This window comes from Camelus bactrianus, chromosome 12 (assembly GCF_048773025.1).
Source record: "Camelus bactrianus isolate YW-2024 breed Bactrian camel chromosome 12, ASM4877302v1, whole genome shotgun sequence".
Taxonomy (NCBI): Eukaryota; Metazoa; Chordata; class Mammalia; order Artiodactyla; family Camelidae; genus Camelus; species Camelus bactrianus.
This window is the reverse complement of record NC_133550.1, coordinates 38,231,580-38,249,980: the sequence shown is the minus strand read 5'-3', so window position 1 is coordinate 38,249,980 and position 18,401 is coordinate 38,231,580. Positions and strand designations below refer to the sequence as shown.

The 18,401-nt window shown below is 36.0% G+C and overlaps 1 protein-coding gene across 2 annotated transcripts in view; it reads left to right on the top strand.

Annotated features, from left to right (window-relative positions):
• The window catches only part of CFAP54 (cilia and flagella associated protein 54), a 272,419-nt gene that overhangs the window by 36,110 nt on the left and 217,908 nt on the right, over positions 1-18,401 (top strand). For both annotated transcript variants that reach the window (XM_045522505.2, XM_074375255.1), the window contains exons 13-19: positions 52-186; positions 1,226-1,376; positions 5,231-5,307; positions 10,906-11,034; positions 11,399-11,525; positions 14,626-14,712; positions 15,455-15,576. In XM_045522505.2, coding sequence (XP_045378461.2) covers positions 52-186; positions 1,226-1,376; positions 5,231-5,307; positions 10,906-11,034; positions 11,399-11,525; positions 14,626-14,712; positions 15,455-15,576 — 828 coding nt within the window. The remainder of the gene's footprint in view (positions 1-51; positions 187-1,225; positions 1,377-5,230; positions 5,308-10,905; positions 11,035-11,398; positions 11,526-14,625; positions 14,713-15,454; positions 15,577-18,401) is intronic.

Sequence of the window (18,401 nt, the reverse complement as noted above, 5' to 3'; positions counted from 1 at the left end):
TCTGTGTGTCTTGTTATTCTTGTCAATTTACTTCACCACTTTTGTTTTCAGAATGCTCAGCCTGATAAAGAAATCGTTGTGGACATGATAATGTTCCTGTGGCAGAAATGCAAATTAGGAATTCAGCGGATCAATGTGTCCAGAAATGACTATGCAAAATTCACCCAGAAAATCAGTACTAATAAAGTATTCCTTTTTGCTTCCTTTCATATGCTTTTTGTTATTGTTAATTTAATTTGTAATACACATTTCAAATTAAATTTTCTGTATTTATCCACCTGCATAATTACTATTCTTTAAATGTAGTGGTGAGTGAGCCTTTCTTTTAAGTGTGTTCCCTGCACTTCTGTCCCAAGTTAGTTTTGGGGAGTGGGGAGATATTTCAGGTTCTTAAGGGAGGAGTAAATATAATCTGTTTAAGGTTACACGAACTTGGATAAATTCATTAAGAAGGCTAATAATGGAGAATACAAGCAAGTAAGGCATTTCAGTTTTTTTCTGTGATAACAGTGTATTTAGACTATTTTAAAGTGCTATTTCATGGAAAGGAGAAAGTTGAACAGGTGAATACTATAACCTGGAAACTTAGGAGAGAGTATTTTAACAGGAACACAGTCTTCTATAATATTGAGGCCTCCTAAGATTAGCTACATTAGGATGTATGGGCATGATTTTATCATATCCTCTAATAAAGGAATGGTGAGGGTGCATAAATATTGTTTTCTCATTTTAGCTCCCAAAGTGTGTTGGCTAATTTTGTGTGCTAAGCTTTGGGGTTTTAGGCATGAAAGACAGCTTCCCAGGCACCCAGCGTGGAGCCTGAAACACCTGCTTCCCCCTCCCTATTTTGGAGGACTTTGATAGTGAGCTCAACAGCTGCTGTTTGAAGGGAAAATGAGAATTTTGAGGATACAGATAATCTTCACTGATACATTTAAAAAAACCAAACGATAAATTTTCCATTTATGGCTATAGATATACAAACTATAAGCTTAAATGAATCTTTATGAATTTATATAAACAGATTGATTATTAAATATCCTATTAGGATTATTAATCTTTATATTACTTACCATTCAGCCCCACTAATAAGGAAGACTACCTGTATAACATTCCATATGATTAGAAGGTGGTGATTTCTAGGAAGTACTGAGTTTTATAAAATGTGACTCTTTCTACAATGTAATGTACCTTCAATTGATTTTACTGTATATTTTCTTTTTAGTGGGTTTATCTTCTGTGGCAGATAAATGAGATAATTCACTGCTGTAAAATGGAAGACATTGACATTGTGATGGTGGCAGAGGTCACATTACGATTAAGTGAAATATTGGAGTCTTTAGGAAACCCACGAAGAAAATTTAAAAAATCTCTAGGTAAAATACTGAATGAAAAAATAATGAGATACGGATATATAAGTATAAATTGTAATACAGGATAACTTCTGTTCATGGAAACTAGGCATTTCAGTATTGTGCTTTATTGATGATTTATAATCAAAGATAGAAATGATAGAAGTTCAACCAAGTTGATGTTAATAAAAGGTTATATGCTGTATGGTTCGGTGGCAGATAAAACTCTGTCTTCTTGTCATGTGTATATTTCCCTTCTCCATTCCTCATGTCCACTTCCCCTTCTCTCTCCCTCCCCCATTCTTCCTTTTTTTTCTTTTCTCTCCTCCCTTTTATCCTACTTCCTCCTCTTCTGTGTCCCACTAGGGTGTACACTTCTTGAAGGGAGAGAGCGTGTTCTGGTTACTGTCACATTCCCACACCCCCCACACTGCCTGACACAGAGTAGGAGCTCAGATAAATGTTTGTTGGATGGATAATGTCCTTCTACCTTTTGTCTCCTTTTTAAGTCTCTCCTCTCTTCTGATTCCCTCCTTTGAAAATTATTCTTTTTTCTTCATGTATTCTGTATCTTTTCTTCTCTTCCCCTTTGTTCTCATCTTCTTCTTTTTGCCCTCATTTCCCACTCACTCTCCTCCTCTCCCTGTCCTGACCCTTTCCTGCCATTATCCTCTTCTCTCTGAGGACCTCCTTGTTCTCTGACCTCCTCATTCTTTCTTCTGCCTGTGGGTGAACCCCTTACTATCTGGCTCACTAGGTAACTCATATATAGAAAATGAGCTGGGGGTGTCCTTGTGGGTGTCTACTGTCCTTTTTCACCCCACTTACAGAGTGTGTATGACATCTGAGGGACTTGGTAATAACCTAATTATTGTAATAATTGTTTTCCCAGAGATTCATTCATCTGGCCCTGCCTATTCTCGGTTGTTGAATGCAGCCTTGCAGGTGGAATTTGAGAGCCATTGTTCTCAAACTTTGACTGGTATCAGTACCACTTGGGAACTTCTTCATCATGCAAGGCCCAGGCCTATCTTACTCCACCAGCCTGGATCTTTCTAGTCTTCACTAGCTGACCAGGTGATTTTGATACACATCAAACTTTGAGGACTACTGGTTAGAGGTCTCTTGCTGTCTAACACATTCACTGGCCTGAAGTCATATTTTTTGACATGTCTTGTCTTAAAATGCTTTTTCCTTTTTAAAAAAAAGTATAATGCAGAATTTCAAATATGAAGTAGAGAGATAAAATAAGTCACTGTATACACATCTTCCAGTACCAGTAATTATGAACATTTTGCCAACCTTATTTCATCTCTCCCAGCAATACTTTCTTTTTTCCTGGAGTGTTTTAAAGCAGACATCATGTCATTTCACCAACAAATACCTCAGTGTGTGTGTGTGTTTGTGTGTGTGTGTGTGTATCGGTCTTCCTATCTATCTAACAGATAAGGTTTGTTTTTCTTTTTATAAAACTACAGTGCTACTATTATACTTCATGAAATAAGCAAAAAAATTTCAGTGTCCCTAATTGTATTAAAATGTCTTAAGTTGGTTTGTTCCAATCAGGATTCAACAAACCCACACATCTTACTTTCTTACATGTTTCTTAAGTCTCCCTCTGTAATCTATAGCAGCCCCTTCTCTCCGTACTCCCCAAGAAATTGCGTCATCACCCTGTAGGATTTCCCACATTCATTTGGCTATTTGCATCCTTGTGGTGTTGATTAACTTGTTTCTCTACCTGGTAGTTAGATCTGCCAGGTTGCTTGTATTCAAGTGATAAGTTTTCAAAAAATATTTTTTTCTCCGCCTCTTCTCCTCCTCCTCCTCCCCTGCCCCTTCTCCTCCTCCACCCTTATAATTATAATTATAATTATTTTGGCAAGAGTACTTCATGCATACTCCCTATTTCATTGAATCAGGAAGCATACAATGCCTTGTTGTTCCGCTTGTTATGATGTAAAATTTATCAGAAAGTTCAGGTGTTGTCAGCTTGACCTCCTTCCTAGGTTGGTTTCCCCAGAAGTAGATTCTGAGACAAGGAGTTGGGGGTAGTAGTTTATTTGGGATACTGTCCAGGGAAGCAGGGTGGTGGGGTGAAACGTGACAGAGAAGGAGAGGAAGCCAAAACAAGGTACAGGAGGTTAATGAGAAGGCTGCTGTTGTGGGTAAGGGGCTTATTCCCATGAGGGGCCTCTAGGAGACTGTGTTGAACATGCCTCAGAGAGCGGGGAGATTGGGGCATTTATACAACCTTTATCTGTCCTTGGTTGAACGCTAATGGAGGAATAGTGAGAAGCCAGAGGGTGCTTGTACTTTCTAGCATTCCTTCTACATTTATTGCATTGATTTCTTAAATGAAACGCTTACTTCATCAGTTGTTTGGTTACTCTGGTTATTTTTGATTATGTGGTAGACATTATATTTGCTAAATATTTTATACAAATAATTTGAAGCCTTAAGTGACCTATTCTTCCAGGGAAGATTTATGCTTGCTTTTACTGTCTGTATCAGGGCACTACTACTCTAGGATCTCGTCATTTCCATTTCTAGTTACTCTTAAGTCCTAGGATACAGCTCCTTCTGGCTTCTCACCTTTGGTGAGCCCTGGGTACCAACCTCTGTTGCTTTGGCCCACCAAGGTTGTCAAAGCATCTTTCAGCATTTCAGCTTTCCTCTCCAGAACTGATGAATGCCTTCAGTGGGAGAAGTAACTTGAATGCCATTCTGTATTCCCTGGGCTCCCCTCCCAAGACCCTGGCTCAGTATTGGTGTTTTCATTATCTTCTTAACTTGCAGATTAAAAAAAAAAGTGGTTTTTTCCAGCTTTTCTAGCCAGGAGAATGTTCCCAGATTATTTATTACTGGAAGCAAAAGGCCCAATGATTACTTTTTTGAAAAAGTCTATTTCTTATTCAGTTTTTTGTTTTGTTTACTTGTTACTTCTGGAAGACTATTGTTTTATGGTGTTTTTTACTCTTTAATTATAAATAGGCTAACTACAATTTATTGTACTGATTCTTTGTTAAAATGTTTCATTTCTGAAGAATTAACCAATATTGGAGGACAATACATTTGTAAATTTGAAAACATCTACATTTATGTAATGAGGGATGTCCCTGTTTAGATATGTAAATATTTATAACTTTTCCAACAATGTTATTCTCATTTATCTTATTGGCACATAAAACACAAAATATAAGTCAATCTTATATGTTAATAATGATCATCTGCTTCAACTTGTTTGTTAGTCTGTTTATTAAATAATACAATTAGAATTTCTTATTTAATAATTTTTAGACTAGGAAACTAGCATTGCTATATACAATTTTATTATTTATAGTCTTCTAATTCAAACCAGACTTCTGTGACATTTGTTTAAATTCATAAAGTTTCTACACTTTTATTTTCTGAATGCTTTTTAGTGGACTTTATGGAATATATAGAAAGACCAGTCTCTTTACCATAATATTACCTTGTTGATAATCAAGATATTTGATTTGGTTTGTTGTATTATAAGATGCTTTTAAATTAACTTCTATAAAGACAGTGTAATTATTTGAAATAAATAATTCGATATTTCGTCAACTTCTAATTGTTCAATCATTTCTAAAATCGTGGATATTTAAAAAGGTAACTAATTTAGCATGTTTTTTGTAGTTACGATTCACTGTTATATTTCCATTTTCCTCTCTCATCCTTCTGTTTTCTCTGGTCCTTCTTTTCCTTTGTTTCTTCCTCTCTCCCACTTTGTCTTTCCCCTCTTGCTATTTTTCTCTTCCTCTTCCTTCTTCTCTTCCCACTGTCCCCCTCTCCTCTCCCTCTTCTCCCTTCCACCCTTCCTTCCATTCTTTCCTTTTTTATTTATTTTTTTTCAGATATACCTTTAAGAAAAGAGACTAGTGAATTGCTTGAGACTCCAAAGGGGAGTGTGGAAGTTCTTCCAATGTTAAAGGTATTGCAAAGTATTTTAGAAAATACAGTTAAGAATATGAATTTTAATTTTCAAATAATATTAAATTTGTAAATGTATAATGGTTAATTATAGAAATAATTTTGAATATTTAGTATCTGACAAGTTATGATTTCTATACACATTGAGAACCATAGTGACATTTTTCTACCTTTTGCTTTTACTTTAGAAAAATCCAATCAGTTCCAAAAAAAGCTAGATAAAGTATCTTAAAAAGATTTATAGTTATATTACTGTATATATTTTGAATGTGTTGTGATTCATAGACTCAGAGCAGAGATGTCCTACTCAGACAGACTAAATATCTGCCTCTAACAGACTAAATGAGTTACTACCTGCATAAAATGCACTTGGAACAGTCCCTGGCATGTGGCAAGTCCTCAGTGAGTGTTAGCTTAAGAGAAGAAAGAGGGCGAGGGGGGTAAATGGCCATTCCTCTTTTTGATTATGGTTTGCTTACTGTATTTGACTTATTTCTGTACATCATGGGTTGTGTTGATCTGTAGGTCTGAATGGTAGACTAGGGAACTGTCTCATATATGTGGTAAACATTCACTTATTCATCGGCAAGAACTAGAATAGCATTTTGCAAACTCTGTCCTGTGTGATGCTAGTACTACACTTCAGAGAAGGATGCCAGGGTCAAGTAACCTTGGCTGATTTTGGATTAAACACAGCAGGTTCCTTACTGTAAGACTTCTTAGAGGCATTAATTTTCTCATGAGCACTGTGGTTTTCCAAGAAGGAGATACAGAATACCATATGTTCTATTATTTGAGCATAAAACCCGTTTTGCCTGCTTAGGACACTTGTGTTCATGGACTACAGTTGAAAACTATTTTTACAGAGGAAGCCAGTGATCTGTATTTTGGTTTGCCTGATTAATGAAAAACTGTAATTTTAAATTATAAATTGTGTTAACATTAGAGGACATTTCAAGGTATAAAAAATTTTAAAAATGTCTAATTTCACTATATGGACCTAAAAATTATCATTTTGTATATTTTCTCCTAGACTTTTTTCACTTTTTTTAAGCATAGTAACGGTCTAATGTTCTTTTCTTAACATTATTTCAGCAGCCCTTTTCTTGTTGCTAAACATTAAGCCTCATCATTACTGTTTTCTTTGAAAAATTGATTTGAAATATATGACATAAAATTATAAAGAATATTATAGTGAAGACTTATTCCCCCATAACTCTTTAAGAAATGAAACATTACTAGTAGAGTTGAAACTTAACTCCTCTACTAGCCCCTCCTGATTATACTGCCTTTCCTCCTACCTGGGAGTAACTGTATAGAACTATACACAGTGACTGTAAATTCTAGGCATTTTAGTACTGTTATTACATATGTGTGTATTTTTAAGCAATACAATATTGTTTTTAAATGGATATAAATAGTGTCATACTGAGTGCATTCGTCTGCAGCTCACTTTTTAACCTCAGTATCATGTTTGTGAGATTTACTCAAGTTGATCTGTGAAGCCATGGTGATCATTTTCATTGCTATGTCCAACTTGGTCAAGATTGCATAGTAAGCGGGTTTGAACTTACGTGTTTCCTTCAAAGTTCAGGCGTTTAGCCACTGTGCTGACTCTTGATTTTTAACAAAAGTGTCCTCAGGGTATTGTATAAAAATATTTCTCTAATACATAAAAAATGCAAGTCCTTAGAAACTGAGTACCAGTCAAAAGATTTAAATGTACTGGGGGACCAGGGGAGCACTCTAAATTTACTTCCTTGAATGTAATGTTCATTTTCTAGCAGTAGATTTCAGGGAATGCAGTTTTTGAGTTCTTTACACTGCATTGTGTCTTCTGAAGAAAGATACAGTTGAGAAATCTTAAACTGGGGGAAGAGAATGTTTGGACTGCATAAGAGATTGAGGAGGCGTAATAGCTGTCCGTTAGTGGTTTTTCCAGGGATCACTTACAGTGCTTGCTAAATATGTAGCTTCCCATTTCCCTCTCTAGACTTACTGAATCATAATTTCAGGGATGAGGTTCTTAAAAGTTTGTATTTCCAGGTATGTGCCTCTTAAAATTTCTCCAGGTCGATTCTTAAGGAAACTAGAATTTAACAATTACTGGCTTAGTGAACTAGCACTTATTCTCTGAGTCTTCATAAGACTGGGCTAAGAATAGTAGTAGAAATACACAGGGCTAGATTTTGGCTTGGATAACAAATTTCTGGCAATTAGAGGCACTAAATGAAATGGATTTCTTAGAGGGTGACAATCAAGAAATTGAAGGCCATTTATGAACAATTGCTACTGTGTTTAAATTAGAAAAATGCACCCTGTGTTTAAATTAGAAAAATGTCATTGAGATGATTTATTACCATCTGCTAAGAAATTGTCGAAATAAACATAGAAGTCTATGATGACAGTGGTGTCAGTGGCACCCCCTAAAATTGTGCGATACACAACCTGCTCAGCTACAGTGGAGCACATGGTAGATGCAGCAGAGGTGATTCATTGGTAAGGTCTGAGGGCATAGCAGTTGGTGTTGGGAGACTTAAGAGTTGAATCCTGAGTCTAATATTGACTGTGTGATCTTGAATGAATTAATTCATCTGTTTGAATGTAAGTGTCCTCCCTCATCTGTAAAATTGTAATGGTAGTACCTAATTCTTCTAGTACTATTTAAGTTATACAGTTTAAGTGAGCTGTCAGTAGCGTTGTGGAAACCAATACCTGGCATGTGGTGAAAACTCAGTTTTTCTCTTATGTTTCACATAGTGCACTGAATCTCAGCCTAGAGTCTCAGATCTGTCTGAAGGGAAGTGAAGTGGGGAAAAAGACTGAGAATTTATTATAAGGAGAGTCCAAAATCCATATGCTCACCTAGTAGAGTCTGTAGTTGGAATAAATTATATATCTTGTCATATATACATGCAACCATTAAAAATATTTTTATATTTTGCAATTATATTAAAACCCTTGAAAGTTTTACTGAATACATGGCTATTTTCAAACAAATGGATTATAAAATTATAATAATTAATAAGAATCTACCTCATTGGATTATAGTAATTAAAAAATTAACCCATATGAAGCATTTAGCCCAGTACCTGGAATATGTATTAATTAAATGTTAGCTGTGGTGATGACAGAGGTGATGGTGATAGTGATGATGATAATGATGATGACAGAATGTGGGTGTGTGGGGAGGGTCTTTGAAATTTTTTAAGTTAAAAGATATCCTTAGCGACTTCTCTTTGTGGCAAAATGGAAAACTAAATGATGTGAAAACCCCCTTGCTTCAAAACACCTAGACAGTTTGGACAGAATTGAACAGATATCCTCAAGCATACCTCAGAGCTCACAAGAAAGTAAGATAAATCCCAGGGGCCGAAATAGAAAGGGGAACTGAAAACCAGAATGGTAAATTTAGAAATAGATGCTGCAGTAGGTCGATGGGCTCAGTTACAAAGTAACTTAGGTTAACAGCCATACAGGGACAAGAGATGAGCCTTGGGCACAAGAAAGATGGGGCTTGGAATTCAGGCTCTCGCATAAAGTTAGAACCTGCAAAAGACTTATCTTAGGAGAAGATAGACTAGGAAAAAATCTGCCTATTTAAATAGGGAGGTATCTCAGCTTGGGCACTGAGATGTGAAGTGGATGGGAGAAAGTCTCTCTTAGTGAATTAGAGTTTGGACCTGCCATTGTGTAAGTTGCATACACAGATTTATACTTGGGAACCTCACTTAGCCTGTGATTCTTGAATGGAGATACATACCTATATGTATCTTGAATATACATGTAATCAAATTATGTATATTCCAGGGAAGCAAAGATACTTTAACACTAGAAAAATCTATTACACAGTATATCACATTAGCAGATGAAAGGGGAAAAAATGACCACCTCATTTGATAAAGAAATGCAACAAAAGCATTTGAAAAAAATTAATTGTCTTTAAAAAAAAGACTCTTTTAACAAATTAGGAATAGAAAAGATCTTCTATATCCCATAAAGGTTATCATCCAAAGATCTTTAATGACTGTTGCAGTAAAAATTAAAAACAGTCCCTTTATACTGATGTAACAACTTAAAGGTACCTGTCATTCTTCTGTTGAACGTTTCCTAGGGGCCTTAGACAGATGTTAAAAAAAAAAAAAAAAAGAAAAGCAGAAAAAAAAGACACTAAGAACTGTAAAGGAAGTATTAGACTAGTGTAATATATTTTTAGTAACAGCAATCTAAACATCCATCAGTGGAAGAGTGGATAAGTAAATTGTGACAGTCCCCAGTATAACACCATTTCATCGTAGCCCTGAAGATGAACGAGGTAGAGTCAGCTTGGCACCATCGCCATTTTCTTCTGTAGTCACCTTTGCACTGTAGGGGGAAACCCTGGAACTGCGTTTCCCACCATCTCATTTCCATGCGGTTCTAGATTAGTCTTCCGATAAGCAGCACTGGCATGAATGCATTTGTAATGCAGTAGGAAAGAGAGAACTCTTATCTGCAGTGGTGGATGGAAGAAGTTAATTTACCAGCCCTGCTGAGCAAGCCCGTGCAATTCACTTGCTTCAGTGTAGTAGACACGTGAGGTTGTCAGCTGCCTCCTGGATTCTTAGATTCGCAGAGCCTTTTGCGTGTAGTAAAATTGTCAGCTTTCTTGATCTTTGCTCCCCCAGTGGTGATGGAAACCTCTAGTTCTGTGCATTAAATCCCTTTCTGCTTGGAATACCTAGAGTTGCTCTGTGTTCCTAACCAAACTGGCTGACACGCTGAGTTGCACACAAAAGCAGGAGAATGTTTCAGCGACATTTGGTTGAGTGAAAAAAAGTGAACCACAGAATTTTACGAGAGAAATAAAAGATAGGCAAAGCAATGTTGCGTATTGTTAATGGACACATGCTCATGCAGTAAAAGTTTAAAAACATGCAAAAGAATGGTAAAAACCAAATTCAAGGACAGTGGCTACCTCTAGAGGCAGAAAAAGGAGTGTCATTGTGAACAGTTATACAGGGGGTTTCAGTGATCGGCATATATGTGTTTGCTTTATTTCCTAAAACTTCTCTGAAGAAAATATGAAAACTTAGAATGCTTGAACAAAGCTAGATGCTCTTTGTGTTATTCTCTGTGTTTGCGTCTGTGAGAAGAAGTACAATGAAAAGCCATTTAGTTTTTGAAAATCACAATATAGACCATTGGGCTTGATAGCCTCTAAGTCTAAACTTTCAGCCCTGAGATTCTGAGATTTAAAAAAAAATTAACTTTCAAAATAAAGTATGAGAAAACAACAAATTATGAGTTATATTTTTAGAATTTACCTATACATTTGATATAATCAGAATTTTGAAAACTAAAAGGAAGATGTACACATGTTTGTGAAAAGTTTAATTTATATTTGAAAAAATGATTAACTGTATTTTTTACTTCACTTTTATTAATACTACTCCACATTTAATAAAAAATAGTAAGAAATATGACATTGTTGATCTTGGATAGGCCATTTAAATTTTGTTAATTTGGTTTTGAATTATTGTTAAAAGAAGTTTGGAAGTGTCATATATGAGTTGCCCTTAAGTCTTATTTTTCTGTTTTATTTTAAAAATTACTTTAGAAAAAACCTGAGGAACAGTTATTTTTGGCCTATGAACTTCTTGACAAAGCGATTGGTGGAATAAATTTGAATTGCATGATAGCTGCTTTGCCAAATGGAACATCAGCGATTGACCATTGCTATACCACGGTAAGAATGAGAAACTCTGACATTAGATTTAAATTCTACTTAACTAGGAAGAGGGCTGGCCTTGCAGGTGGGTAAGTAAAGCACGATTTGTGATATCTTCCCTCTCATAGGCCAGAAATATATTCCCCCTTTTCAGGAGAAATCACAGAGGGTGAGTCGTCTTTGAAAGTGTCATTGAAGAGAACACTGGTGAATTTTGAAAAGCAGATTTATTAGTGTGTAAGCCAGATTGCAGAGTTAAGAAGTGAGCAGAACAGAATGGCTAAGAGTAAAATGATAACCTGAGTGATAATAGGATAGAGCTATTTTTAGTATGTTTTGATAACTATATTCTTTTTAAATTTTTACTTCAATTCTACTGAAGCACACCCACTATACAGATGGAGACATCTGCAAACCAGTCACACCAAACAGTTTCATAATGGATTTGCATCTTGAACTAATTCAAGCCCAACACCGAATAGCTGTCGTGCTTCTTGACCACTTGCAAGGTAATAGTCCTCAAAGCAAATAACTTGTTCTAAATTAATTTTAAGACAAGTTCAAATACAGAATCAATTTAATTGGTAAATGATGTTCTTATTGACTGGATGTTTTCCAGATAAATTTTTTTAACTTCTCTTCTTAATATGAATAGATGTCTTTCATTATTTCTTTATACCTTGTATAGCAAATCAGTAAGTATCTAAAAAATTTAATTGTTTGAGTTGTAGTAAATTATTGATATTTTGTTGATTCAGTTAAGCAAATATTTATGGAGTGGCTACCAAGATCTAGGAAACATATAGCCTTGCCTCTAATTTTGAGCTTCCTAGATAAGTAAGCCAGCTCTAACAGCCGAGGTCAATAAAAGCAGAAGTGGGCTCAGAGTGTTTGCTGTGGGTACACAGAAGAAGAGAAGAATCTGTAACAGAAAAGAAAGTCAGGGGTGGCTTTTGAGAAGAGGTGATTGTTGACCAGAAAGATAGAAAATATCTTTATGAAGAAGATTGAAAAGGAGACAGACATTTTGGATGGAGAAAGTAGTCCTTAGCTAGGTCGAAGCCAAAAATCATACAGTGAAGTTGAAGAATGGCTGGAATCCTCTTAACAGCTGCAGTAAAGAGCACACGTTGGGGATTGACACTGATAAGCCTAGAGAGGTGGATCACAGATCTTGAAGGGCTAAGGGGTTTATGTTTTATCCTGGAAGCTACTGAAAAACTTTGAAAGATCTCTCTGACAGTAGTGTCAGAGAACAGGTGACTTGGATCTAAGTTGTTTTTACCTCATTACTAGGTAAAGAGGTCAAAACGTTAAAAAAAAAAAAACAACTGATACCAGTAGTAATACTAGTGAGCATAGAGGTAACAGTTACTCAAGTTTAAGACTTGAAACAATAGATCTAAAAACTCTTCAGTTTGAGGTTAAGTTTTGATAAAACCAAGTTACTCCTGGCGTGACTGTATAGTCAGTATTCATTTAACTACCACTTCCCCGTTTTAAACTACTGAGTAACTATAAAATGTAACCGAATGTTCTAGCCTAACATGACTTCTGACCTCGAACACATTCAGATGTCAGATCATTTATACAGCTAAATATATTTAATCACATGCTGGTTAATTAAGTAATTTTTTGAGTGCAAACATTTTCTGTGCAGCTTTTTAAAAATATAATTGACATATAACATTGTGTAAGTTTAAGGTGTACAGCGTATAGATTTGATACACTAATATATTGCAAAAGGATTACTATCACAGTGTTACCTAATACCTCCATCAGGTTCCATCAGGACCATTTCTTTTTTGTGGTGAGAACATTTAAGATTTAGTCGCTTAGCAACTAACAAGTATATACTACAGTATTATTAACTATGATCCATGCTGTATATTAGATCCCCAGAACTTACTCATCTCATATAAATCTTATTTTAAAGATTTACACTGTTAAAAAACATTTCTCAAAGGAAACAATTGGAGGGAAGCAAATAATTAAAATTTATCTATGTTATATAAATTAAAAAACTTTATAAAGTTTTTCTAATAGATAAATGAGGTTATTTAGGATAATAACCTTGACCATTCTTTAGTTTGAAGAGATTTGGATCAGAAATGTATTTCAAAATGTGAATGGCATTTATGTGTCAGGTTTTCTTAAAAAAAAACAGCCCATAATTCTCACTTTGTAGCTGTATTATTTTCTTTTTGAAGAAGTAGGATCTGTTCACTTTTAAAGGTACTAAATAGTTCATTATCTAATTGTCATCCATAAGTCTTTGAAAGCCAAATGATCCTCTGAGTTTTTATCAGAGACCACTTAAAATATTGATGGTAGACTTGAGCTCAGATTTATGGAATTAGTTATTATTCCTTCTCAATATCTGGGGCTGCTTGATGTTTTTCTCTGCTTTGTTGAACTGCCACCCTAGTACAGATGATCACTTTTTTCCTCCTGTCATTCTTCATTCTTCACTCTTACAGGCTGTTGTCTGACTGATGTTGCCTAAATCCTGCTTTTGTCATTCTTGTTCAAGAACTTTACAGTGGTTACCTGTTGATGACTATGGCATTCAATATGACTCCTGTATTGGGCATTCAGAGTTTTCTTGCAGTCTCATTCTTCTTATCTCTGATGATTATAATCACGAGAGTTATCACTTAATTAGCATTTACAATACCCTAAGTACTGAGAGAATGATGCATTATTTTCTGCTTTGTGCTGCTATCTCCATGCAGATAAATTTCATTATCCTTTGCCATAACAGAAACCTTATATCCTTTAATGTGTCTATTGGCATCTTTTCATCATTCAGTCATCATCCCATGGTGACTCACGCGCATTAGCACAAATAAACCTTAATAAAAGGGGTTTATTGTAAGGTTACTATAGGTACCTCACATAATTTTAAGGACAGAAACAAAATATTGCCAGGTCTCTTGAGAACCAGACCTGGAAAATGAAGAATCAGTATAATATTCTCCATCTCACTGGATCAGCATACCTTCATCCTCTTCTTCCTCATCCTCTTACTTCTTTCCTGGACCACAGTGATGGTCAGTCCAGTTTGCACACCAGAATCTCTCACTGCCCACAATCAACTGGCAATGAGTTGTGTGTTAGGTAAAAATCTTGAGAGAGCCTCTGACTTTATCAGCCACAGCTAGAGGAGAATGAAGGTCTTCAGGTGGTACCCAGAGCTCTTGTAGGGATTATGGATGAAGCAATTTAAAAAAATTTATGAGAAGAGAAAATGAACAAAAGTTAGTTGGAACCCATTTATCAACCTTCAAAATGATTTTATTTAAGATGAAGTAGAAAATCAAATGTTTCTATACTTTGAAAATTCTTGATGTCCACAGGTATACTGGGGCAATAAAAGAAAATCTGACAGTAAAACTGCATTATAATACATTTGTTTGAATTTTTATCTATTGATGAAAAAAGATGTATGATAGAGGAAGCAGTTTCTTGGTTTTTTGTTTTTTTGTTTTTTTTACAAACAGTGCTCTTTAGTGTTTAGAAAATATTTCCTTTCCTGGACACAAACCTAATTGTAATGGCAATCTTTTTCTTCCTGTTCTTCCTCTTCTTATTCTTCTCCTTTTTCAGTTTTGCAGACTCCAACTGTTAGCAAAAACATATCTACCAGAGGTCCAGAAAAGCTGAAAAAATCTGGAAGCCCTGATTGTTTTACAGGTAATTAGAATTTGGATAAACGGTCTTTCCACATTTTTTTCCCATTTTTCAGTTTTATTAGGTCAGATTGTTACAGTTTGACTGTACATATACAGTAAATCTCATGTAAATACATATACACAATATACTGCACGTATTTTTTTTTAATTTACACATACATACTGTTCATTGTTTCTAGGAACATTTAGAGCTTTAGCTTTTTAAACTTACATAGTTATCAAAGGAATAAAGCCAACCATAAAATAAGAATTAATTCAAAAAGATACATATACCCTGCCGTTAACAGCAACACTGTTTATAATTGCCAAGATATGGAAGCATCCTAAATGCACATCAATAGATGAATGGATAAATAAGATGCAGCATATATATGTAATGGAACACAACTCACCCATAAGAAAGAAGGATATTTTGCCATTTGCAGCCCTTCATTCACTTTTTTTCCACTTCAAAAATCAGAATTGTATAACTGACATAAACATTTCCATTGCATCAAAAAGAACAAAATACCTAGAAATAAACTTAGCCAAGGAGATTACCTATACTCTGAAAACTGTAAAACATTGATGAAGAAAATTGAAGATGATACAAAGAAATAGAAAGATATCTTGTACTCTTGGATTGGAAGAATCAACATTATCAAAATGGTTGTACTACCCAAAGCAATAAACTGTCTCTCCACATTTTTTTAAAGGTAGTTTCTATGTTGCCTTTTTGGTAAAATGCTTGTTTGCTTTTACAGAGTTAAGTGTAATGAATAAAATAAGGAAGAATAAACTATCCAAAGCAATTTACTTGATGCAAAAAGCTCTTCTAACATTTGAGAAGGATGCAGCCTGTACATCTTCACATAACTTCTTGACGGTAACGATACAGCTTTCCTTCTTTTAGTCCTAATATGCAGTCCCTGTTAAAAATGGATGGTTTGTTTCCCTTTGCAAAAAATAACGTGTTACCCTTAACATTAGATTAGAATTTCAGAATCGCCATGTCTAGTCTTCTCTTTGTGAAGTGAAACAGTTCTAAATAGGGAAACTAATCTGTATCTCCAGTCCTGAACTCTCCTGAAATGAGAGATTCTCTCTCTGCAGGGGAAGTGGAATAAAATCAGAAGGATTCAAAATGAGGTAAATTGTAGAATGGGACACAGTGCCAGTATAATGCATTCTTTACTGTGAAACTAAAATCCTTAAAGTCTGTTAGCTAAGGTACCTTCTCCCAGGTGGATAGTACTAATTTATGGACCAGTTGCCTTTTTGCTCTTGTCTCTCTCTGGGCTGGAAATTGTTCTGTCTTCTTACTGATTCATTATGTGTTGATTTTAGAGCTTAAATTCCCGAGGGGGGGTCACATTTCAAGTTGTGGGATCTTTTTTATTTTTGCCCCATCTGTCACGTAAGTTTGATTGTGTTGGCTGAATGAATGGCACATGATGAAGCAGAGAATACAAGTAGCTTGACTGATAAGGGAAAGAAAAGAGTAGGTCAGAGCTAGGGGGAGGATGCAGAGCTTAAGAAGAGTTTGACATAGAGTGGAGTGGTTAATAGAAGAGGAGAGGGGATGAGACTGAACGCACACAGAAAGCAATTCATGTTCAGTGGCACTCAGTCTGTAGAGCAGACACCTCATCCCCTGATGGAGAAGTGAAGGAGGAGCAGGCAGAGGTAGACTGAAGTATGTCAGTGTGGAGACAGAGAGCTGAGTTGATGCCTTCTTGTCTCAATCATCTGATAAAGAAGGAAGCAAGGAAATCTGCCCACAATGAAGAGTAAGGTCATATAGTCCGACTGAGAAGAGAGAAGGTGACTGGAGAGTGGAGAGAGTGATGGATGAGGGAGCTGACTGTAGGTTAAAGGACTGGCCAGCATCCTGAGGTAGCTGAAGACCATGGATTTTTAGGAGGCCCCATCTGCATGGTGGTATGATACTATCCTGGTGTGGTATTCTTAATAGCTGTGACAACAGAATATTTGTGATAATAGATATTTATACCAGGCTAGATTTAAAAAAATGAAAGTGTAGGTTTAAAGTTCATAATGGAAAATGGGTGAAGGTTGAGTAGGGAAAGAAGTGACACCATCCAGGCTTTTAAAGACTTGGTGACTGTGAGATGTCAAGAGATTGGGCATCTCTATGAGGTCAGGGACCAGAAAACCAGAATCTGAGAGCTAAAAGGATAGGTGTTTGAAGTCAGAGAGTAGAATATTAGAATTTAAGATTCTGATGTGTAGCACTTCCTGATCATAAGTTCATCACTTCATACATCCAACAGATGTTTTTGAGTGCCTGTGATCCATTCAGCAAATATTTATTGCAGGTTGACTGTGTGCCTGGTATTACACTGAATACAAGGGATAAAAACAAATGAACACAAATCCTTTATTTATTCAATAAGTATTGCTGGATTGCTTTCTCTTTGTGGTCTCTGCCTTCAAGATAAATCCAGTCTATAGGAACATAGAGAGTAGGTGATTATGAGTCAGTGTCATAAGGGCTTTAATCGCAAGGGTGCCAGGGGAATCCATCAAGGGAGTACCTAAACCAACAGTGGGGAATGTTTGAGGAACCATCCAGAAATGGTGACATGAAGCTGAATACTGAAAGACAGGCAGGAGTAACTAGAGAAAGACAAAGGTGGAAAGTACATTCCAGGCAGAGAGAACAACATGTGCAAAGGTCCTGAGGCTAGAAAGGTCACAGAGTGCTTATAGTCCTAGAGGTCATTTGGTGTGACAGATGCTTAAATGCAATGGCAAAGGGTCGAGGGTGGTGTCCGGAGAGGATGGCATGAGGTGAGACTAGAGAGGAAGTAGAATCTGGTTCATAAGAAGTCTAAGGACTTTGGATGGATAGATGCTATCAAAGTTCAAAGTGGGGAAGTCTGTCCTGGCAGTGTTTGGGAAGAGCCTCATTGCATTTGAATTAGAGCATTTGAATGGAGGAATTTGATGATGGTGTTAGATAATCTCAGCTGACAAAGGCAGGTGGTGTCTGATCTTTGATGAAAGACTTCTGGGTTGTATTCAGATCCATTTTCTCAGCAGATGCTTCAGTGGCCACTCCCGACTGCCTAGTGCTTGGAGGACATTGGCACTTCAGTCCTTCTATGGCAAATAAAACTTTTCTTTCTTTTAGAACTGTTTCTCTCAGGATTCATCTTATGGCCTCCCAGAGCCTGGAGAGACACAAGCCTCTGGGATTTTCCCTTTTGTTTTATTATGAGCCAATCTTGTCTCTGTAGTATCATAATATACCCAGTCCCCTGCTACATCTCTATTGTCCTACCACTGTGACTGGAAACACACCAGAGATGTGGGGAGTCAAGTTTTCCTGTTCTTCTTCTCATGTATCCTTTCCTTCTGTTCCTTAAGTGAAACTGTTTTAACCTAAGAAAAGTTATAATATCCTCTTAGACTCATGAGAGGCATTTAGAGGCTCTACATTTTACGAGGGGCCCTTCATAAGGATTTTCGCCAGCTAGGAAATGTTGAATATTTATTTAGAAGTCCTGAAATCTTCTACAGCCACCACTGCTCCTGAGTGGCAGTTTTTTATCCTAGTGTTAAAGCTTAATGATCAGTCCTCAGGGTACTCTCATAAACAACGATGTTATGGCTCAAATAATTGCCAAACTTTCTTCCCTTAAAGAAGACAAATAAATTTCTTTCCCTTGGCAATCATTTTCTATT